Source organism: Larus michahellis, chromosome 1 (assembly GCF_964199755.1).
Source record: "Larus michahellis chromosome 1, bLarMic1.1, whole genome shotgun sequence".
NCBI classification, from domain to species: Eukaryota; Metazoa; Chordata; class Aves; order Charadriiformes; family Laridae; genus Larus; species Larus michahellis.
Window position 1 is genome coordinate 203756851 of NC_133896.1, and position 24821 is coordinate 203781671.

At 47.4% G+C, this 24821-nt stretch overlaps 1 protein-coding gene across 3 annotated transcripts in view; it reads right to left on the bottom strand.

Moving 5' to 3' along the window:
* Nucleotides 1–7498: 7498 nt before the first annotated feature.
* Nucleotides 7499–24821, bottom strand: part of ZC3H12C (zinc finger CCCH-type containing 12C) — a 49161-nt gene continuing 31838 nt past the window's right edge. For all 3 annotated transcript variants that reach the window (XM_074569973.1, XM_074569982.1, XM_074569963.1), the window contains exons 3-6: nucleotides 23079–23218; nucleotides 20006–20240; nucleotides 19000–19106; nucleotides 7499–14794 (exon numbers count right to left, since the gene is read on the bottom strand). In XM_074569973.1, the coding sequence (XP_074426074.1) occupies nucleotides 13398–14794; nucleotides 19000–19106; nucleotides 20006–20240; nucleotides 23079–23218 (1879 nt within the window). In that variant the 3' untranslated portion in view covers nucleotides 7499–13397. The remainder of the gene's footprint in view (nucleotides 14795–18999; nucleotides 19107–20005; nucleotides 20241–23078; nucleotides 23219–24821) is intronic.

Below are 24821 nucleotides of genomic sequence, written 5' to 3' on the forward strand. Positions count from 1 at the left end.
CCGGCGCTCGCTGCTGTGCCTCCCGCCGGCAGCACCCACCGCCTGCGGGACCAGCCCCCCAGCCCGGCCGGTGGAGGAGGGTCTCAGTCCTGGCAGGGTTTGGGGCCACGTCCCCCACCCCTCGGGGCTGCGGGTGGGCTGTGGGTCACCACCAGCCCCCTGAGACCCTGCAGAGCCGGGGGGCTGCACAGGAGGAAGCCTCCCCCCACCCCTGACCGGTGGTGGGAACACCAGGGCACCGCCAGCTGAAGCGAGACCCTGGCTCTGCTCTTGGAGGGCAAGGCCTGGGTGCGGGACCTCGGGAGGAACATAAAATCCAGAGCTGTGGGACTTCAGGGGCTGCTTTGCACATCGAGGCCAGCCCCGGCGCCGTGGGACCGGCTTGCTCAGCACTCGGGTGGTTCTTTTAAAATCGTTTCTGCAGCCTCTCTTGCCCCCACCGCGTGGGAGTTAGAGATGTCCCTGCTGCTCAGGGGAACCAAGGCACGGTGTCCTCCATGAATTTTATCTCTAGCCAGATTTTAACGCGTTTCTGCAATGACCGCAACTTGAAGCAGCCTTCTCCGAGACGGTGTTTTCTTCGGGTTTCTAACAGTAAGAGGTAGTAAGACCCTTTAATGCGGATGCAGCCGCAGTACAACGGCAAAACGTTCCCAAAGATTTTATTTTCTGCTGTGCTGCCTTTGCTGATGTCTGCCCACGATGGGTTTTGGCTTCTGTTGTCAGCATTGAAGGTCTCTGGTGGATGTCCTGCAGAGGGGGAATCCCGCAGGGCGATGTCCCTCAGCGGCTGGATTTAAAAATAGAAACCTGCACGGAAGCGATTGTGACGTAATGAAAGCTCCGGGCTCTTTCTGGTGGTAGCTTTCTTTGGAACGTAGCTGCGCTGATGCGGCTGTAACGGATCAGTTGGGCTGCTCCTTGGCTGGTTCCCACCTGCTGCTGGTGGATCTGGGACAGGCGGCAGCTCCCCACCGGCGGTGGCTGGAGGAACCGTCCCAGGGACGTCACCTCCTCCGCTGCAGCAGCTGCTTGGTGCAAGCCTCGATGGCTGGAAATCGTCACGGTCTTCCGTGCGGGGTGAGAATGGTGGGAAGACCACAGGAGGTCTCTCCGTCACCCTGGGGGAGGCAGGATCTTGCCCTGGTGAGGAGGACGTGGTTGTGGAAACAGCAGATTGGTGTTGACCCGTAGGTAAAGGTCTGCCTGAGGTGTTGTTGTAGCAGAGGTGTACGATGATAGACGCTGTCCTGCCAGGAAGGAAAGTGTGAATTCAATCACGCCTCTGAATACCCAGCATGAAAGAGGCTGTAGGGCCTGGGCTGTCAGGCAGAAAGCGACTTGGTCACCACCTGAAGTGGCGTTTTCCCTCCTGGTCGCCCTCACCTCTTGCGTCTGTGCGATTTCCTCACCCGACGGCCAGCCAGCGGCTCTGCTGGTCCTGCTGGAACTGGGTCACGGCGCTCTCCTCTGGTTTCACGAGTGGTCTTTGCAGCTGTGGCCGCAGCAGGGTGCGGGTTTGGAGGCAGCTGGGCTGCCCGACGGCCGGGACACACCGCGGCTGGGGCACAGACACCCCCACTGCCCCACTGCGCAGGGCCACATCCCAAACCTACAGACATCTTGGGTTTTTTTTTTTTCCCCCAGTTTTTGTCACGGCACGAGTGAAGCTCTGCTGCCGCTTTGCCGTCCGTAGTGGATGTGCGCTGGAAGTCAGTGAGCGGAAGCCCGCAGGCCTCCCCAGCCCCAGCAGCCGCCTGCGGCCACGCTCACTGGCCCTCAGCAGGGGGGTGGTAGCCCACTAAAGTAGTTTTAAATGCCAAAAGAAAAATGTGGGGTGAACAAGTTGAATTTCATTAAAATTCTGATCGAGGTTTAGAATAGGGCAGCAGCCCCATTCCCTGGCGCCACGTGGCACGCCTCACGAGGCTTTCCATTTTTATCACGCTGACATTTCCCGTTCTCTGGAATAATTCCACAGAGGTAGCCCAAGCCGTCCACGAGCAGCTCTGTTCTGCTGCGTCCTGTGCGCACGGACCTTCACCGTTAATTACACCACTTTGTCGCAGCCGGAGCCAAGGGAAACTCATTTCATCTTGTATCAAAATAAATCGATAAACAAACAGAACATCATCCCTCTCCCCAGTTCGCGGGGCACCTGCCTCTCCTGGGCCGTGGTGACCGTGACGAGACCAGGGCAGAGGCTCAGCCTGCGGACGTGGGGACGCGTTAGGGCCGAGGGCCACCGTGGGCTGCACCACCCCAAAGCCACGTTTCACTGGGGCTGGGCCCCAGCAGGTCGCTGGTTGTCACCAGTCTGCAAATACGTGGCTCGTCCCAGAGCCACCACCTGCTGGAGCAGCCAGAGGTGCTGCCGTGGTCTGCAATTAAAAAAAAAAAAAAAAAAAGCATTTCTATTTCTGAAATTGGCCAAATATAAATTAAATCCAGGTTTGTGCGTGCCTGAAAGCTTTTCCTAGGTGGACGAAACCCAAATTCCTTCTCCCCGCCCCCTGAGCACCCCTGGCCAGACCCCAGCGCGGTGTTCGTCCCCTTTCCAGCCCCTTCCCGTGGGATGGAGCGTTGGATCGCCCCAGGCGCTGCCGCACTCTCGTTCCGGGGTCTCTGTAAGATGAGCCTGGTCAGCGCAAGGGACCTGCCTGGCAAACGCCCATCGCCGGCTCCTTATCCCCCACGCGCCTCCTGCTTACGCTGCACCCGCCTCATGAGAATTAATAGCGGTGTTTAATTTCTGCCATACCCGCCTGCTGCTCTTGGTAAGCTCAGCTGTGTTGCCGGGGGGGGGACGGGACAAGGAGAAGAAGAAAAAAGCCCAGCCCTTTCTATGGGGGCCATTAAGAGGGACACCAGGGACATCCTCTGCACACCTACCACAGGGTGCTCACACGTACGTCCCAGCTGTCGGCCATGGTGGGAGAGGAGCACCCCTGCTCCTCAACCCACCCCCTGGTCCTGCCCTGAGGGTCTCCAGTGAGGACAGGTCTCCCTGCTCTCCTACAAGCTGGTTTTAGGCAGGTCCTCCTCAGCCTGGAGCTTTTCCCAGGTTCTCCTTGTGGGGTTGGATACATCCCCAGGGAAGGGCAGAGAAACATGGGGCAGCAGCTCCTTCCCGGTGGTGGCTGTAGGACCCCGGGAGCCTGCCATGCGATTGGGAAGGGGCAGTGAAACGGTGTGCAGCAAACCGGAGCGGTGGATGGTATTTCAATAATTTCCAACATGTTGCTGCCTCTGCCACACTGGGGGGTCTCAGGGGTGGGTCCTGGGGCTGCTGAACACAGGTCCTCTGTCGTGACGCTGAAGAGCAGGAGGAGGGTGGCATTTAATGCCTGCGCTTCTAATGAGCCCGGTTCCTCGCCAGCTTTTTTTTACAATCACAGCAAACCTTTGGAGCCAAGGGGACAGTTCGTGCGCTGGAGCAGAAAAATCTCTCATGCATTTCGTCAGCGCAGAATGAGCTCCAAGGTCCTGTGAGGCTGAAGGACGCTGCCTGGAGGTGGCCTCACAAGGAACGTCCCTGTGTGGTTGTACAACAACCACCTGTGTGGATGTATGGCAGCCTCCCCTGTAGCTCCTCTGGACAAGGTCACGCAGGGTGTCTAGTTTAGGTTTCTGCTGCTGGATGACTGATGGAGCCTCTTCATCTCCAACGTAACAACACTTCAACCTGCATCGGGAGCCGCTGGGATCCCCGTCAGGCTCTTGCGAAAGCCATCACAAGGGAAATTTGTAACCTGGTAACAGGCTCCCCAGGGCTCCCTTGCGTGATGCAGGCCAGCAAATCCTCGTGGGACTTAAAGACGCGACTGAATTGGGGAAGCTCACTTGCCTTCATCAGCCCAAAGGAGAAATCAGAGGTACGGAGGAGAGGCCTTGGGCAGTGGCGTGACCACCATCCAAAGAGACCACGCCAGATTACACAAGCACCAGCAGCTCAGCGGCTTGATCAAAAACAGGCTGGATTTGGCATTCTTGAAGCAAATCTTGTAAAATTAAACCCAACTCGTGTCAGCAAACCACCGATGAAGACACCAGCGTGACCAGGGACGTGCCAAATCACACTTGCGGCTTTGCACCTCCTGAATTATCCAGTACACCGGCTTCCTCAACAAACAAGGAACAAACACGACTCCAGTAGTGGCTGTGAGGTCTCACTGAAGAGAAGAGCGGGGAATGCTGACGTTTAACGCGATCTGTTGGGCGAGATCAGCTGCAGCACTTCTGCTGTGCCTCCCCCGGCGTTCAACACCGCCAGCGACGAACGGCCTGTGTGGGACAGGCTGGGTGGAGCTTTGCTTCTGCGTGCTGCAGGGGGCTGAATGCAGCACCTCAACCGTAAACATAAGCAATGTGCTCAGTAATTAAGCAATTTTTAGGGCACTCGTGACTGGAAGCTGCGCTCTGGGGGTGCCTGGCCCCCTCGCAGGAGAGAAGACCAGCACCCCCCAAGCAGGTACCGTCCTGCAGAGCAAGAGCTGGAGCATCCTACAGTCAAGAAACAGGGAAGTGAGCGGCTCAACCAGGGAAGCGGCAACTGTTTTTTAGAAAATAAATAACTTCAGCACGCTAAACAACTACATAGCAGAAAAATCAGAACCTGTTCATTAGATCTTGTACTGGGCTTATGACCCAAGCGCGGGATGTGCTCCAGGCCCTGTTGCCTCTCGCGCTCTGCAGGGACAAGGAGCTGGTGGCTGTGGTCAGCTGTGGGCATGGGCCCAGCCCGTCTGACCCCCAGCTCTGCGATTTACAGCTCGCGGCTTTGGAGCAGCTCAGCTTCAACACATCCACCCCCCGCCCGCCCCACAACCCTGCACTTTGCTTCTGCATCCGAAATGGGTGAAATGGGTTTTTCTCTTCTCTTCCCCTAAGGAATGCCTTTGAGGGAACTGGGACTTGCAGGAAAAACAACTCGTCTTCTCCTTAGCGCGTCTGGGTGGGGGCTGCAGGTCAAGCGGAGCAGGACAGGGCCCTCCAAAACACGTGTGTGGGGTCTTCAGACAGCTCTGCTCAGCCTGACAAACACAGCAGAAGTCATTCACGCCTCTGAGGCCGTAAACTGAGCCCTTCCCTTGTGCTCTGGGGGATGGAGCCTCTGCCCTCCAAAACTGCATTTTCTTGCCAGGTGAATAATATGATACTATTTTAAAGAGTGTAAGGGAAAGCGTGCAGAGGATGCTATTTAATTTCCTCATCTGCTGCAAATAAAATATTTCTGGATCTATCATGCGTAGACGGAAATGCTTTAGAGAGAGGCTTTAAGCAGCTGGCCAAAGAGGCTGGCAGCGCCGTGCCGGGCAGATCAGCGGCCACGGAAACCTCACCGTGGGTCACCCATCCAGCTCTTCCTGCTGGAGACGCGATTGTCCACCCCTCTGCGTATGTACACACTCTTTGCTCAGGCTCCAAGCTTTGATTTACTGAAAAGCAGCTCCAGCAAGTCAAAGTGCACTTCAGAAAAACTGGCGTGTTTCCATGCAGCGAGCACCAAGGCTCCGCCGAGCTGCAGGCGACGGCAGCAGCTGGGCCAGCGGCGCCCCAGCACCCTCCAGCCCCATGGCCGGCGACAAGGCGACGGCGGCGCTCCAAGTCCAGTTTCCCAGATCAGAAAAACGCAATGTGTCGCGGGCAGAGTGATTAACTTCACTCGTAAGAGAGTAGTGGTGGCATATTTATTAATATAAAACAGTGATTTAATGAAGTTAGTAGTGAATGTGACAGTGTTTTAAGAGATTTGATGGAAAAGTACACTTGGTTACTCACTGCACAGAGGCCAGGGTCAGACAAGCTGTCAGGGAGACCCTCCCGTGGAGTCACGAGGTTCGGAAAGGACCCCCTTGCTTTCTAAACTCCTTCTAAGAGAGGAGTCTAGGTGCGGCTGGATCCAATCCTAGTCCCAGACTTGGTCAATGGCTTATGTCTAAAGAATTATATATGCGCAATCAATCCTTTATATCACTTAGCTAAGATTTCAAAGTTATCATGCTATTAACCACTTACTGAGAATCTGTTGCGGCAAGGAATCTCTCAGCCTTGAGGAGTAGGACCTTAAGCGAGCGTCCCCGCTCAAGGGGAGATCCTGGCGCGCAGACCCTGCCGTGCAGGAGAGCTCAACGGGCTCTTGGGCTGTCCACTGTTTATAGAGTAAGATAATCAACCTATAGTCATATTCTCATGGGAACAAAATGTCTAGGTCCCCATTCCAGACGGTGCTTGGCTGTGTTGCCAGCCATCCCCCAAAGTCCAGGTGCAACTCATCACAACTCCCCCTGATGGTTATGGCTTGGGCAGGAGCTGGGGAGGGGAGGAAAAGGGGAGAGCACGCCGCCGCACAATGCGAGCACACGATGGGATGTTGGAGACGGAGCAGCCTCACGCCAGAGCCTGCGAAGGAACAACCCCCTGCAGCCAAGCCGGTGGCGTGGGCAGCACAGGTAGGTCCTGGGACGGGGCCACCTTGCCCCGAGAGCCGGGGAAGCGCTGCCCGCCCCTGGCGTTACGCGCGCCCAGCTCCCTATGGCCCCTCCGCTCCGCTGCCGACATGATCGGTCACGGTCCCTGCGCACGATGAGGAGCTGCGGGAGCAGCATCCCCGCAGGGACATGGCTGCAGCATTTCCACCCAGCTGCTGGGGACGGACCTTCACGTTCCGCTCCGGCGCCTCCGCTTGCCCTGGAAGGGGGCACGGTCGTGTCACAGGAGAACAGATGTCCACAGCTGTGCAAAGCATTTGCATTAAGCAAATTAGCAGTGGTCACAACTGATGAAGGGCAACACTAATTTTTGTTTGGTTTTTTTTAAGTTTTTTTTTAGCCCAACTGCTCATTCCATTTGCATCCGTATCACCCCGCGTCGCTCCTCGCTGCCAGGCTGCTCCGGTGCCCGCTTGTCGGGCTGGAGAGGGAAGGGAAAAGGATCCCATCGAGCCTGGCGTGCTGGCCCCAGCCAGGCGGTGCCATCTGGCAAAAAAACCCCAATTCACCAGCTCCACGTATTCCAAACGGTCATTTTATCACAGTTTATAGCAGCATCTGCTTTCTCTTTGCATTCATCAGATAACTATTCTAAATTCTATGCTAAATTCTATTCTATTCGCCCTGCAATATTCTGAGCCAGGTCACTAATAATTACAGAATGACAGATGAACGGACGTGTGGCAATACCTGAAAGGAGACCAAGTCCACTGGCACAAAGTCACCATCCAAATTCCGCTACTAAATGACTTGACATTGCTATCTAACCCCAGGGTTTTAGTCTTTTCAGTATGCCAAATGAGGGAAAAGCACCTGCTAAATATGAATTACTGCATTAAGAACGAACCGATAATCTAGAATAATTTTTTATGTTTGAAACTCTCTGTTTAATACTCAGAGAAAGCAGAGTTGTCGTGCAGGTAGGAGCACAAAGCTGTCTATAACTCACTGCTACCTTCTGTGCTGCTCTCGACATTATTATTTTTTTATGAAACAAAACCAGCCCATCAATGAGGAAAATGAATCTTTATTATTTTTTTTTCTCTAAAAGCAGAATCCACATACATGGGGTTTTTTGTACGGTTTAGAAGGTGGTTTTAAGATGTGAATAGTCACATCACAGAAATAATACAGAACGACCAGTGAAGGAACGAAGAGCCAGTTTGACAACTGCTTTATCAACTACTCCAAACATTATTTTTAACTAATGTTTTTGCCGGAGCGGACTTTAGGACAGTATTAAAATCTTACTTACTCAACACAAGTACAGAGATAACGAGGGGAAAAAGAACTACAAAACACAATTATTGCTGCTGTATCTGCATTTCTGTTTCCTTGCAGGATGTTCTGTAATACGCTGGTAAAACAGTTTTCAAATATCGGTTTCATTAAGAATGTCATTCAGATAAATAAAAAGTAACCAACCAGCCAACCTAACTTGGTAAACTGGACTTCATCTGAGACCAACAGAAAAAGTTGTCTTACAAAAAGCGGAGAGGTTTTGTTTTACAAGGAGAAGAGTAGATTGTTAACACCTTTGAAATGCTGAGGATGGATGTGCTTAAACACCCAGGCAGATTTGGTTTGTAGGTGTTCCCAGTGCCCACAGAGTCCAATCCCGCCAGCACCGGCGAGATCTCACCTCCTTCTGGGAGCAGGCGGTTCCCCAGCTGTGCTCCAGCTGTGCTCCTCAAGGCCCCCGGTCTTCCCGCACTTCCACACATGCCACTTTTACTCAGGTCTTCTCTAGCGCCACTAAAATGGGCCCACACGCGTCCTCGGGCTCGTGGGGCGTATGTGCAAGCGCTCGGGAGACTGGGTCTCGAACAGCTGTTAAGCCCAAGGGAGGGGACGGGCACTACTGCGATCCCTCAGGTTAAAGGGCAGACAGAGAAGAAAACCTTCAAGCACAAGTTTAGTGGCGGTTTTTGTCAGAGTCAGGCTGATGGTTGGACTAGATGGTCTGAAAGGTCCCTTCCAACCTAGGCGATTCTATGACTCCAAGTTATGACAACCCTTTAAGTCACGGAAGCTGGAAAAATACTGAAAGCATATTCATTAACCACGAACAACCCGATGGCACCTGTATAAACATCTGCTACGCGCTTCCCGTGTGCCGGGGCATTACCTTGTAACGCGCCGCGAGGAAAACCCAGCGCACAGCGGGATGATTTCACGTGGGATAAGGCGACTCGATCACCAGTTTCTGATGGAACCTTAAGATACATGAAACGTATTCCAGAACATCTAAAGACCAAGCCCGAACATCTCTCATGTCACCTAGCAACAGGTTAGCTGGAACAACCATTTAACACGGGTGATTTTAGGATCAGTTACACGGTTAGTCTAAACAATGAGAACATACACATTGAATTTGAACAAAATTCTTAAAACTACGCTTCTCTGAAATGTACAAAGTATATAAAATGCATGATTTGACAGTTATAAAACCTCAGCCCTTTTATGAAAAACAAAACAAGGCCATAGAGTTTTGTTTTAAGTTTAAAACTATTGGTTTTTTCTTCTCAGCAGTTTTAGTTCCTATGATAAATAAAAAATATAAACAGCGCTCCACCACGGCCGTATAATGCAAGGAATAAATTAGCAAGAGTCACACTGTAAATCAAAATAAATAATTTCTAAATTATTTTTATTTAAAAAAAATGGTCTCTTTAATTGCACAGTATTTTAAATTTTCAGTAGCAATGCAAACTCAGTTGGGTATTTTTCTAAATGCTCCGGACAGCACGAAAGCATCGTGTCTCATTTTTCAAGCTTTACACATCCAAAATACCTTGGTCAAACCATCAGCTGATGAAGCCGGTAAATGTTTTGGTAGTCTCTTCCTGCGGCAAGGTGCTGCGGTATCTCTCACCCAAGGCATTCCGTCCTCCGGCGCTCACCTTGCTGGGGCGAACGCCCCCCAGCTTTCCATCCCCCGTGAGGTACTCCGGTTGCCAGCCATAGCTTGGGTATTTTTAGAAAAGCGTTCACCGTTAGCTACAGCTTTCACAGCAGAAGATGGCCAACAGCTCAACAACAGTCCACGGGCTCCAAGGCTGCCAAAGTCCCCTTCAAGGGCTTCACCAGACCGGCACACCGGCTTTCACACAAACACATCGGCCTTTTGGCTCCCCCCAGAGCTATTCTGCAGTGGAGGCCCGAGCTACAGTTCAAACATACCGAGGAAAATAAAGGGCACCTGAAAAGATATGATCTTACCTCAGACTATTAGCGGTCGTCTTAAACCCACTTGCCAAGTATGTGTGTGTGTGCAGGTAGATATGCGCACACACACACACGCTTTTTTAAAGAAAAGACAACAAAGTGATTAATACTGCCATAGCCTGGGCATATTTAGCTCAAAGTTGGGTATCCATGGGACATATTTAAAAACTCTAAATATTGGCAACACGTTGCTGTATAGAAAACAGCTGTGGGCAGATGCCTAAGGTAAATGTGCATTCAAAATACTGCGTATCTATATACTATTACTGATGTAGCTGTAACAGCTTGGGATTGTATCTAAAAATACAGAGTTTCTGGTAAGTTATCAAAACAACTCTCAAGTATTGAAGACAAAGGGAAGCGTTGCCCTCTCCATGGGGGACAGGCCTAACCTGAAGGTATTTATCCTTCCCTGCAGTTCTAGCACTCAACGGGGGCAAAGGCAGCATCACTGAACCACCTTCTACTGTTTAAGAAACGCGGGATGTTACAGATCAGTTATTTGCATCAACGCAATTACATTGACAAATGTAGTATTTGACCAGTATCATTGCTTTCTTCTTTCTTACTGGTGTCCTCTCTATAGTCTGCTAAATATCTAGGCTGATCTCTTTGACGTGGAGGAGTTCACACGCAAGTCCTCATTCTGAGGAGTTCACATGCAACTCCTCATTCTATTATCACAGCAAAACCAAAGGAAATACCAAGGCCAATATTTTGTCCACAGTAAATTTGCTTTACCCAACATAAAAGAGTCTAAGGGGAGCTAGCACATCATTGCACAACCATAAAACCCACCAAATTGCTCCTGTTCTTATACTTTTAAAGCATTTTCAGTGCTTGAGTACAAAGCACAGAACCTCTAACGAATTCTCTAGCAATCAACACACTTTCAGGGGTTCAATACTGCATTAAATGTACGCGGAGGCAATCAATACTGATAACCCAGGTCTGGGCACTGCAGCACGACAGTCCCATGTGTCTCCTCGCACTGTTTTCACAACATGGCTACGCCTGCTGGTCCAACACTCCAGGCCAGACTGCTACAGGTAGGTAGTAGGAAGCATTCTGATGCTCACGTGATAGGGAGAAAGAAGAAACACCTCTATTACGCGCACATTTCTGTTCATGCTTAAAGGAATTCAACTTTTGGCAGAAGTGAATTCCTACATAAAAAATAAATGTAGAAACCCATTAAAAACACAAATATAATAACTGCATTATTAAAACAGCTGCATCTACACTATGGTGTAGTACTTAAGGGTAATTCAATTTTTTAAAAAAAATCTTAGTGCACAACTAAGATGAGACCCATTTCCCAGTCCAAACCTCAGCGTCAGCGCTGCATCGACCTCTACATTACAACACGCTCTATGGATGGCGACCAACCAAATCCAGGGAAAAAAACTGTTGCCACAGGTGAAGAGGTTCCTCTCCCTAAACAGACAAGGCAGGACAGATGGCGTAGAGCCCCTCCGGCATCGCCGCAGGGACAGGCGACGGCAGATCCCGCAGCGCATCAGCAGCGGAAGCTGCGCGAGCGCTACGTCCTGAATCGGTTTGCTGAACATGGTTCAGATTATTGGATATGTCTATAAGCACAATGCTCTTTAGAAGCATTTACTGTATACCCAAACCCTACTCGCTGCAACACACGGTGTCGCACAAGTAGTGAAAACGTCTTCGTATTCAAAGGTGCTTGGACATCATTTTCAGGCAGCATTTTACCTTTATTTTAGTGAGTTCCCACTACAAGGATTTTAGAAGGAAGAAGATGCCAATAGTTTCTTTTTTCTTTTTAAGATGTGAAATTGAGACAGACACCTAAATAAATACCTACTTTTACTTGCCTAGGTCTATTCTATGTCTGAAATCTCTAATTTTTAAATAAGGGATAAAATGTTGCCCAAAAGACTAGTTATAATTATACATTTGTGTTTCTACTAAATCTACAAATCAAAATAGTTCTCAGTTAAAAAGATACAATTTGTATCAACAGTAAAAGGTACTTTCTGGTTCTTCAGGGCCTTACTTTAAATTCCGGCAAGCGTACCAAAATTTTCAGCAGTAATAGTGTAAACTAGTGATTTTTTTTTTTTTAACACTGAACATTGTTACAATGGATGGAAACCTAAAACTGTCGGCAACTATGTCGCGTAAGTACATCTGACATCAATTGCAAAATCTATTTCTATCATATATATATAAAAAAGCTTACGAGGTGCTAGTAAAACCCATGACTTAAAACCAGAAATATCCCTTACTAATACTAAAACAGACTTGGTTTGTCTGTTTCTAAAACTACACTATTTGTGGCAAGAATCAGGCCTACACGATGCAACAGTCCAAAAACTAACTTCAGGAACACATACGGTATCTTCTCTCCCCGCAACCCTCCCCTCCCCAACCGAAACAGAAAGAAAAAAAAAAAAGTTTAAGTTATTATTTTCAGCTACAATATCATTACCATAGTGCAGTTAATAAATGTTGCATATCCTCAACACACAAAACCTTTTCAGGCCAGCCTTGATAAATAGCAAGAAAAATCAAAACAGTATCTTAAATACAAAAGTTGCATTGAGATAATTAAATTCATTTAAAAACAGGTAAATATTTTATGAAAAGCATATTTTATCCAGTACACTTGTGCAGCAATACAAAGAAAAAACCACATAAAACGACTAAACGGGACCCTATGATTTCAGGCTCCCTTCTACTGACCAGAAATACGCGGAGCTGGGTAACAACGCACGGGAATTGGAACAGGGTGGCCTGCTTTGGGGAGGTTCTGAGCCTTTGCAGCTTCCGTGAGGTTCAAAGGGGGCTGCAAATTCTCAGCACCTTTGAAAATCAGGCAATAAGGCCTTTACCTTATCCATAAATTAATTAAAAAAAAAAAAGAAAGATTTTTTTTGTCCTACTCTGATTGCATCTGATCTTACTAATTGACTGCATCAACAAAACACGTAACTATTTAAACAAAACAAAGAAAGCAATGAAAAGTGCCATACTATAAATTACTAATATATTGTTACCCATTTCACCATTAGCTGGTAACTTAATTATCTGTTTAAAAAATGAAGTCAGTGCTGTAGTAAATCTTTGTTTCCTATAAATAGATGATTATAGCACAAAAAAGCTCACAAAAACAAACAAACAAACAAACAAACATACTCATGGTGTTGTAAAAAGTTCAAAAACTTGGCTTGAAAATTGCCTGCCAGAAGTAGCAAAATCCTCTCTCTGCAGGTTGTTTTAATACCACGCAGCCCAAGGAAAAACATCCAGCAAGTTAAAAAACGAGAACAAAAACCCCAACAACATGTAACGAGGATAGAAAGTGCTGCATATAAACCCCTGATGCACCAAAGATTATAACCAGAGACCACAGATTTTTTTTTTTTTTTATATTATATATATATATATTAATTTAAACTGGAACATTCTCCAGCTGTGAAAATAGCCATTTAAAAATTTTCAAACTAGAACACAAAACATATCTGGTACTTCCGATGCATGGGGCTATACATACAGACTCCATGATACAGTATTTCACATAAACGGATTACTATATAACCTCCTTGCTGAGAAGGAGATCCCAAATGCTATTGTAGCAAACCTCCCTCAGCATTAGAGCTGAGCTGAAAACTACTAGACACCACAAAGATGCATCATCTCTCAATAACCTAGCTGAGATTTTTCCACTAAGATGGCTGCAGCGAGCTGCTGAGCGTCCGTCACGTGAGGGTTCTTCTTCATGACGATCCTCACAAGATCAGGGGGGAAGATGTTGCAGAGATTTATGTAAACCTTCTCCCGGGTGTCTTGGTGCCTTGGAGGGTCTTGAGGGATTCCACAGTAAGGTACGCGCCAGGTCTGGTCCTGCTGTTCAGGTAAGCTTTGGAAGGCAAACTGCTCGTAACACGGCTGCGTGGGGTTACTCGGCAAGGAGTAGGTCTGGCGGTAGCCATAGGCATCCATCCCGTAACTCTGCCTATCCCAGCTTCCAAGCCCATCTTGGCCAGAATAAGGCTTTCTGTGTCTTAGTGGAGAATTATCATATAAACGCGAGTCTGAAATGCTGTCTATTCTCGTGGACACGAGGGCTCTCCCCAGATGCATTGTCTTTGAATGTGATGAACTCTGAGATGCAGAGTAGTCGTTCGGACAACTAGAACGAGCACCGACTGTTGGATGCTGTAGATGCACAGCCATGTACGGAATCGGAGGTTTGTGGTGATGCTTTGGTTCTTCATGACTATAGCTTTGCACTCGTGTGAGAGGCTCGTGGTAGCTCTGTAGGAAGGGCTGAGTGTTAAGGCGGCCGTGGGGGTGCATATGTTGGCACTTCAAGTTCTCCTCTAGCTGTGGGTCAGGCGAACTCATGTAAGAGCGGTCGCTGTAACCCACGTAGGAATCACTACTGCCACAGCTAACGCTCCCTTCGCTGCTGCAGTCAGAAGCTACAGAGCTAATCCTATAATCTGTGTCCAAGGAGAAGCGCCTTTCAGGACTACGTGGACCAGACATACTTAGATTTGAATATGCACTCAGCATAGAGTAATACCCTACATCCACAGGAGACTCGCATTTTGGATACTGGTCATAAGGCATTGGCGTTCCGTGATTTTTGGTTGCCATCATCACTGTAGGATACTGTCCCTGTGGTCTTTGATCCTGAGGTGGGAAGTGAACTCCGGAGGGAAGGCCGTTAGTTAAAGGTGCAGTACTTTGGGGTTTTGCAGCAGAGGAACTTGGTATACTAACTAAAGAAGGTACAGACCTGGTTTCCAATTTGTTTTTGGTGGGAAGCTTTTCCTCCAAGTCTTGATAGACTTGAGTCCTTATACTAGGATCTGATTGCCTCTTTGGAGTAGCACGCTTCAGCTCAGAAGTGCCATCATTTTTCGTGCTGCAGGGAACACTATTGCTTTTTACCAGTCCTCCTTCACTTGTAGTTTTGGCAGCTGTGCTTCTAGACATGGCACGAAGCTCATCAGCCACAGATCGCTGAGGCTGATTTCCTCTTTCCGGATGATAGTATTTGCATTTGTGTCCATAGGTACACTTCTTCCCTATTAATACAAACATAATCATATTAAAAAAAACTTCAACCAAAATCCGTTAACCATCAAACAATGGAAATGCTCCTCATTTAAAGTTTTACTGATGATTTGAAAGATCTTGCAAATGGTTTTGTGCGACACAGGGTGAGATCTAAGACCTCCTCTCTTGTATTGTGGGGAAAAAGAGGCAGTGGTAGTGTGCTGCAGCCAGTGCTCTAGGAACGCAGACCAACACTACCAGCCACGTTTTGAGCTGAACATGACACTGTCAGTGTATCTGTACACACCTGCTCTGTTGGGCCCAGGAAATATACAGGCAGAAAACTTAATAGGAAAGTCCCAGAGAGCCGTTAAGACCAGCAGGTTTCAGCTCAGTCAAGATGGTGGTGTGCCTCTAGGGATGCTCAGTAACTAAACTTCAAAAGCTCAATCAACGTTCTGGAAGAAAATTTCGGTGTCTTGTGACCAAACCACATTAGAAAAGGGCTTTCTGGAGCCTGCAGAATTTAGGTGCTGTTTTGGATGCATTCCTACAAATGACGGACTACTACCCATTAACTGCTCTTCCATGTGGGTGGTGAAGAAGTCGCAACACGTAGTCCAAGGGCAATCAAAAGAGACTTCAGGGCCTTGGGACAGCTGGTAAAGGAGTCTGGAGCACAGGTTATTTTTTAACTCTCTCCTTCCAGCTGCGGGCAGTGACATTGGAAGAAACAGATGAGCCCACTCCATTAATACATGGCTCCACGGCTGGTGTCACTGACACAATTTTGGTTTTTTCAAGAATGGGATGGCCTACACAGCGCCAGGCTTGCTGGTGTCAGCTGGGATTCACCTTTCTGAAAAGGGGAAGAGGACCTTTGCTCCCAAGCTGGCGGGGCGTATTGACAGAGCTTTAAACTACGCTTGAGGCAGGAGGTGGATAATATCAGGCTTGCCCGTGACAAGCTGTGGGACGACATGCCAAGGTTACAGGGAGGGAGTGCTAGCGAGGGCCTGCAGCCTATCCCTCTGAGACCTGCTGGCTGCAGTGCAGCACACTTGAAGTCTTATGGAGATGAGCCAGGGACTCCTGAGGTCATAAGAGCCAAGAGGGAAACACCAGGGAAATGCTTCAAAGGAATTAAGGGGTGTTCCTCTAGAAAGGTGACACAGCCGACAGCCCAGCTGAAGTACCTCTACACCAGTGCACACAGCACAGGCAACAAACAGGAGGAGCTGGAAGCCACCACGATGCTAGAAAGCTACAACCTAGCTGCCATTACCAAAACTTGGTGGGATAAATCCCATGACTGGAGCATGGCTATCGATGGATACAGGCTGTTCAGAAGGCACAGGTGAGAAAGGAAGGGCGGAAGCGTTGCTCTCTACATCAAGAAATGGAGTGTGAAGAGCTGTCTCTGAAGAACAGCCACGAGCAGGTTGAAAGCTTGTGGGTAAGAATTGGCGACCAAGGCAACAAAGGGAGCCTTTTGGTTGGTGTCAACTACAGGGCACCTGATCAAGGGGAGCCTATTGATGAAGCTTTCGTACTCCAGCTACAGGAGGCATTGCGCTTGCAGGCTCTCTCCTGCTGGGGGCCTTCAGCCACCCTGACATCTGCTGGAAAAGTAGCATGGTGAGCTGTAGGCAACCCAACATACTCCTGGAGTGCAACGAAGATATCTTAAGCCAGGTAATAGACAGCCCCACCAGAGGGGGTGTGATACTTGACCTGCTGGTCACCAACACAAGTGAGCTAATTGGCAACGTTGAGACTGGAGGCAGCCTGGGCTGCAGTGACCATGCACTGGTGGAGTTCACAGTCCTGAGGGACATGGGTCAGGGGAAGAGTAAAGTCAGGATTCTGAATTTTAGGAAAGCAAAATTCCCGCTCTTCAAGGAGTTAGTCAATAGGACCCCCTGGGAAACTGCCCTCAGGGACAAAGGAGCAGAACAGAGCTGGCAGATCTTGAAGGATGCTTTCCACAGAGTGCACGAGCTCTCAATCCCCAGGTGTAAGGAATCAGGAAAGGAAGGCAAGAGACCAGCATGGCTGAGCTGAGACCTGCTGGTCAAACTAAAGGACAAGAAGGGAATGCACAGGTAGTGGGAGCAGGGACAGGTATCCTGGAACACTGCCTGATTGTGTATGGATGGGGTCTGGAAGGCCAAGGCATACCTGGAGCTGAACTTGGCAAGGGATGCAAAAAATAATAAGGGCTTCTACAGGTATGTCACCCAGAAAAGGAAGGTCAAAGAAAACACTCTCCCCCAATGAGCAAGACTGGCAAACTGGTAACAATGGACGAGGAGAAGGCTGAGGCACTCAACAACTTTTCTGCCTCAGTCTTCACTGGCAACCTCCCTCCCCACACCCCTTGAGTGGATGGATCCCAAGATGGGAACTGGGAGAGCAAAGTCCCTCCCACTGTAAAAAAAGATCAGGTTCATGACCACCTGAGGAACCTGAACATACAGAAGTCCATGGGACCTGACAAGATGCATGCCAGAGTCCTGAGGGAATTGGCTGATGTCATTGCCAAGCCACTCTCCATGATATATGAAAAGTCATGGCAGTCAGGCAAAGACCCCGGTGACTGGAAAAAGGGAAACATCACACCCATTTTTAAAAAGCATAGAAAGGAGGGCCCTGGGAACTACTGAACTGTCAGCCTCACCTCTGTGAGGTGGGATGGATGGAACGGTCCTGGAACGGATCCTCCCAGAAGCTATGCTAAGGCACATGGAAGACAAATATGGGATTCGAGACAGCCAGCATGGCTTCACCAAGGGCAAGTCCTGCCTGACCAACCTAGTGCCCTTCTATGATGGAGTGACTACATCAGTGGACAAGGGAAGAGCTAAGGACGTCATCTATCTGTACTTCTGTAAGGCCTTTGTCATGGTCCCCCACAACATCCTCCTCTCTAAATTAGAGAGATATGGATTTGATGGGTGGACTGATGGATGGCTGAGGAATTGGTTGGATGATCACATCCAGAGGGTAGTGGTCAACATCTCAATGTCCAGATGGAGACTAGTGTCATGGTGTCCCTCAGGGGTCCATATTGGGACCAGTACTGTTCCATCAATGACAGATGGTGGGATTGACTGCACCCTCAGCAAATTTATAGATGACAGCAAGCTGAGTGTTGTGGTTGACACACCTGAGGGACGGGATGCCATCCAGAAGTACCTGGACAAGCTCAAGAAGTGGGCCCATGTGAACCAGGGTCCTGCACCTGGGTCAGGGCAACCCCCAGCATCAATACAGGCTGAGGGATGAAGGGATTGAGAGCAGCTCTGCCGAAGAGGACTTGAGGGTACTGATGGATGAAAAGCTGGACAGGAGCTGGCAATGTGTGCTCGCAGCCCAGAAAGCCAACTGTATGCTGGATTGCATAACCAGCAGCGTGGCCACCAGGCTGAGGGAGGTGATTCTGCCCCTCTACTCCACTCTCGAGAAACCTCACCTGGAGTGTTGCATACAGATCTGGAAGCCTCAGCACAGGAAAGACATGGACCTGTTGGAATGGGTCCAGAGGAGGGCCACAAAAATGATCAGAGGGCTGGAACACCTCTCCTATGAGGACAGGCTGAGAGAGGTGGGGTGGTTCAGCCTGGAGAAGAGAAGGCTCTGGGGAGACCTTGTTGCGGCCTTTCAGTACCTAAAGGGGGCTTGTAAGAAAGATGGGGACAAACTTTTTACTAGGGCCTGTTGCAGCAGGACAAGGCATAGTGGTGTAAACTAAAAGAGGGGAGATTCAGACTAGATATAAGGAAGAAAATTTTAACAATGAGGGTGGTGAAACGCTGGCACAGGTTGCCCATAGAGGTGGTAAATGCCCCATCCCTGGAAACATTCAAGGTCAGGTTGGACAGACCTCTGAGCAACCTGATCTAGTTGAAGATGTCCCTGCTCATTGCAGGGGGCTGGACTAGATGACCTTTAAATGTCCCTTACAACCCAAACTATTCTATGATTCTGTGATCCTACGATTAATAAAGCCACTCCTTTAGTTCAACTAGTAGATAGAAATTTTCTCTAACTAGCACATGAAAAAAAATCACTTGTTTCCACCATCAGCTCAGCATTTCAACCATTCTCAGGCTAAGACAACAACGTAAAAACCTCTGTTTAAAAGCTTTTAATTTTGGCACTGTTAAAATAAAGCAGGAGCTTGGTTCCCAGTCCCAGCAGTACAAAAAACTGATGAGTTAAATCAAATTACCATATGGACATGGTTGCTTCTTATGTTCTGGCACAATAGGCTTCTTCCTAAGAAAATTGTCCAGACTGGGACCATGGCGGCCAAGAGGATCATCAGGAGGCATAAATCTATAAATCAAAACAAAAAAAGCATTATGGAAGAAAACAAGCCTTTTCATATTCCTCATGCAGTGAGCAAGAACGTCATGACTGTGTCCTACACCATAACCTGTCATGCTGACATTTTAAGCCTGGGTACTTTGAGAGCTGTTTTGAAAGGCCACCATTCTGCTGCAGGTAGTGCCCGAGAGATTAAGTCATAGAAATATACTGTGTGGACACCTTCAGTCTAGCTCAGCTGACTGCTCTGTGGCAAAGCAGGGCCGCACACAACCCATTCCTAAAGGGAAGTAAGGGCAGCAATACAGGCAGCTATTTCTTAAAACGCCACAACTAACTTTGCAAAACTGTGCTCATTGTCTAGGACATCAGTATTTCGGCACTCAAATAAAAATGTCCGCTTGGCAAAGTACTGAGTCCCTCCCACTAAAAGAAGCCACCAGCAGTAACTGCAGTTGATCTGTACGCCAGTGTATAAAGACACCATACCATAGATACCATAGCATAGACCTAAGCAGACAGCTGAACTAGAGACCTCCTGAGGTTCCTTCCAACATGGGTTTTTCTATGACTCTAGGATTTAGGACTCTAACCACAGACACTCAAAAATGCTGACTCAGTGTATCAAGAAAATTGGAATATCATACCATAGTATGCACCAAATATAGCATATACATTGGCATACACCAAAAGGGGAAAAAATAGCATGAAAACCATTGCTTTTAAAAAGTTCTAGCAACAAACAAAGTTCAAGTACATTTAATCAGAAGACCAAATCTATGATCAACTATTCCTCCCATTTCCCTACATGTACCTAATGATTTGGGTGTAAGGTAAGAAATTTATATAGGTCTTCAAACTCGTTTCTCAATTATTTTAGTGGTACATATAAAGATAGAATGACTTACTTGTCATTAACAAATGAATACATCAGCAAGCGTTCATCTATGAACTTCTTCCATTCAGGCTTTTCATTAGCTAGATCCCTGTAGTTATCATTAGAAACAATGATGCCATCTGACTCAAAGGCCAACTTCACTATAAATCGGTCATCGTAGCATACCACCCTTCTCCCTTGCACTCGGCGGGATGGTGTGAACACAAGAATCTTCTCCTTTTCTAATTTACGCAAGATTTCTTGATCTACAAGGAATAAGAATCATAAGTTAAAAATGAAAAAGAAAGAAAAGATGTTTGTTTAATCTCCAAAAACATTAGATTTGAGGAAGAAAATCCAAGCATTTAGGACTAAACATGTCTTAAATGATTACAGTCCAGCACAAGGTGTCTGATATGTGATATTTGAAGTTACAGTCAGCAGTCAACTGGCAATACTTTCAAAAAAACCCACAAACAAGTCAAAACCTCCTGCTCCACACCATTTCTCTAAGACTAACACAGGGGGCCTTGTTCACGTTGCTGTGGTTCAAAAGAAACACTACTTATCAAAATGCCTGTGAAGCACCCCTCTCGTTGAAGGGCTGGTTTTAAACATTACTGAATGTTTCAGTGAACAGGAGGGCTACACCCAAGTACAGCCAAAGGTTTCCCCATAACCGAGCTCCTTGGTAAAGACAGAGCTCTTCCACCTGTTTGTGGTACAGAGCAAGCAATATCTTTCGAAATAATTCCAGTAGCTCACGTTAATGGGACTGTCTCATAGAAGCCTCTGCCCATCTAACCCAGAAGGGGTTACTACTAGTACCCACAAGGACTAGAAAACCCACATTCTTTACAAACACTCAGGCTCTTCACAAATGTTAACAGCAACCCCTAAAAAGACATCTGATGTCATCTTGTAACCAAAAGCAAATGTGGGTAGTTTTTGTTTGTTTTATTCTACCTCCAGTAACAGCTCAGAACATATCTTTCCTCAAAGGGTTTACAGTTTTACATATAAAGTCTTATCAAATCCAAACAGATTTCTTTTTAACCCTGCTGAGTAAGCATGTTTAACATTTTATCTAATTCCTGCTTGCCCTACACAGTCTGCCAATCACCATTCCAACATAATTTTCTCTTTCTCTGTGTGGGACCTGGAGATCCTGAGGAGCTTTGAAAGATGGCCTAAGGAGGTTGGTCTCAACTAAGATTCTGGATGTAGCACCAGTGCATCCAGCACTGGAGCACATACCCCTTGTGTCGATTCTCCTAGCTATCAATCTCCTCAGAGCAAACAAGCTGTGAGAGGAAAATAAACAAAAAGCTAGGCAACATCTAAAATGATAGAAGATGATGCTTGCACAGAGAATATGCTCTTATAATGGTTTAGATCTCAAATAACTCAACTGTTTTGTAGCACAAGAAACTTGACAGGAACATGTTCCATCTGGAAAAAAAAACAAGACTCTAACAGGAAGAAATACAGCATTAATATTATATATAAGCAACACATTTGATATAAGCATTTATCTGCTTAGTAGAAAAAGCACAAGATTTTAAAATAAATCCAACCTTCTTGTATTCACTCACCCCCCTCCCCCCCTGGACCACCATGTGGTAAATGATGAGTAAGAGTGCGATGGAAGGTGACTTTTTGCCGGCTAAGAAAGAATAAAAAGATTTGCCATGTGATGATTAGCAAGGAATGATAAAAACAGATGCAGCTGTTGTTTAATCCAAGAAGCTTCTCATAAATACTGACAGTCTAGAACCATCCTCACATTAGTCATCTAAGACTTTTTCAAGATTCCCGGTGGCTGTGTATTTCAGGTGCAAAAAGGAGTGTCAGCACAAGACAGTATTTCACAAGACTGGTAGTAAACAGGCTCCCTGCATCCTGATAAAAAACACTGAAGAATCTCTGTCTTACAGAAGATACAATAACCTTCTTTGATCTTCTTCCCATTTTCAGGGTCCATGACGACACAGGGCAAACTGATTTTTCATTGCTAGACAACTGGTCAATTCTATGTCTTGCTACTTTCTTGAAACTCCTTTTGGGGCTTCTAGCCCTATCCACACCTCTAGCAGATGCCTCAATTTATTTCTAAATAGCCAAATCTTTATTACTTAGCCAATGCTCTTCTCATACCTCACATTCATAAAGGGAAAGATAAAGGCTTCAAGAGAAAGGCTCCACACTGCCTGTGGTGAGGGGAGAACAGCAACTTTCCAAACATTTTCTTGCATTAACATGGTATGTTCTACTAGCAATCAAGCAAATGAAACGAAGTGTTGTGAAGATCTTTCCAGATATTTGAAAATGCACGTGGTAATCAAAACATGCTTCCATATTCTTTAAGAAGCTGTAGCTACTACTGTCAAAAGCTTCCTCCCTTTAAAAGTAGCCATGTTTAAATAAAAAAAAAACCAAACACAAAAAAACCCAACCCCTCTCCCCCTTAAATTCTAGAGTTTTTTCAACGCCAAATTCTCTTCTGCTTCAACTTTACGGCAAAGGGAGGATGACTCTCCAACCTTCACACAGAATCACTTGGTTTGATCAAGAAATAAATGCCTCTACACCACTTTTTTTTTCCCTAGATAAACACGTTAAAAATGAAAATTTTTAAAAGCTGTCTCACTTATTAATAGTAATGATGAAAAGGGGAACCATTCCCTTTCTGTCAGGATAATTCCCATAACCCCGAGCGCAGGCAGTGACTCACCGCTGGTAACTGGCAGACAGGCCAGCCTGGCAGAACCTGCTCATCACAAGAAAGATCACCCAGCGAATCACTAACTTCAAACCTCTTCGCTGCCAATGCCACACGGGCATAATAGATTTAAAAAATGGCAATTACATTCTTCAAGAAATAAGTAGCAACGTTGATGGAAAATTTATCAGGTGAGCAGAAAAGGAGGACCTGGAGAGGGCACTGTTTTTGTCTTTTCCCTTCCTGAAGATCGCAATGAAGTTACTACAGCAAATATAGTTTCTATTATAGTCTTCCATTTCTAAAGATTTGTCCATTTGAGCAATAGCACCCATGCTGTGCAAAGCACCGAACAAACCAGCAGAGGCTGAACAGAGCTTACCTGTGATAAGAGCATCGGGTCTCGACTGTTCTTTCCTCCATGCTGGCACGAACACTGTAACATCCTTGTGGCCTCTCTCCAAAAACCAGTCTACTGCCAATTTGATTCCTCGACACGAAAATACTTCTTTGTTCCCGTGGCTGAAACACACAGTAAAATTCCTTATTATATGACTTCGCTTTTCTGTGACTGTAAATAGAGCACAGCGAAATGCAGATCTCAAAGTCATGCTCTTCACTTGCTCTGTGGTTTCTAAAGGCAACTGGGAGTCACCCTGAGCCTTGCCCAAATATTGCCATCACTTGAAAAATGGTGTTGGAGAGGGATACTCAATCTGCCAAACATTTTTAGCATCTGAACAAATTCAACCAGTAAGGAAAAACGTAAGTAGGGAGTGTTAAAAATCCTCATAGCCCAACCAAAAGTACGGGGTATAACAGGCACTACGGAGACTTGATGAGGGAATGCAGGAAGCCTGAAATACCAATATGAAAGAGCGCAACATGTTTAGGAAATGCCAGCAGATGAGTACTGAGCACTGGTATGCATGGCGGCAGGGGAGGACACAGCAGATCCCGGCTGCAGGAGCTCTGCGGTGTCCCATCTGAACAGGGAAAGAGAGAAGGGAGAGAAGGACTCCAAGGCCAAGGGGGTGGCAGGCACTCTGCAGGACAGATTACGCAAACTGGAGAGCCTGTCCAGAATCAACATGACAAAACTAAGAATCTGCTTAGCACTGCACTTCAGAAGGAGAAATTAATTGTATATTAAAAAAGCCGTGGAGAGACAGTTCAGCAGAAACGGATCAGACACAAGCAAAACAAAAGATGTGCGTCTGTTGTGCAATAATTGTCTGAGGTAAGGTGAGAGACATAATTATGTCATTTTCTAAAGGCAGATGAGTCGTCAGCCAACTTCCACATCCAGTTTTGGGCATGCCATATTACAAAAGATACCGAGGAACTGGAAAGAATCCAAAAGAAAGTGAAACAAGACCTATGGGGACAGGCTGAAGGAAGTGCATTTAGTTTATCTGGAGAAAAAAGGCAGCCTGTGGAGGTACAAAACAATCCTCAGTATATAGGAGATAATGAAAATAGAGGACAGCCATCAACCATTGGGTGTCCATGGAAAAGTTTTGGTAGCACAGGGCTGCAGGGTGGCCTCTGTGAGAAGAGGTCAGGGGTTGCCCCATGCCGAGCATGCTTGGCTCCAGCCAGCTCCACAATGGAGGAGACGGGAATGGGGGAACACCAAGGCCAGAGGGGGAGGGGGTGCTCCATGAGGAGCAGGTACAGCCCCAGAGGGACTGCAGCCTGTAGGGCACAGGAAGAAAAGCCCGAGAGGAAGGAGCAGCAAGAGAAACCACCATGTCCTGCCCCCAACCCCTGGCGTCGCTCACTGCTTCTCCAAAGGGACTCGGTGTCACCCTCAGTGTCACCTGCAGCCATGACAAGGGGAGGAGAGGTGTCTGCAGTGTAGTGAGCCTGGGAAAAGGAGAGGATAGATGTTTTTCCTCTAAGTGTTTTAATGTTTGTCTTTTGTGTTTCCCATTAACAGTAATTAAATATTTATGTTAATTGGCTATAAAGTAAGTTAAATTTGCCAAGTTGAGTCTGTTTGGCATTGGTGAGTACTCATCAGTACTTGGTGAGTGATTTCCCTGTCGTTATTTTGAGCCATAAGTTTTCTTGCTCCTGTTCCTCCTGTTTTCTCCCGTTCTGCTGGTGGGGGGAGCAAGCA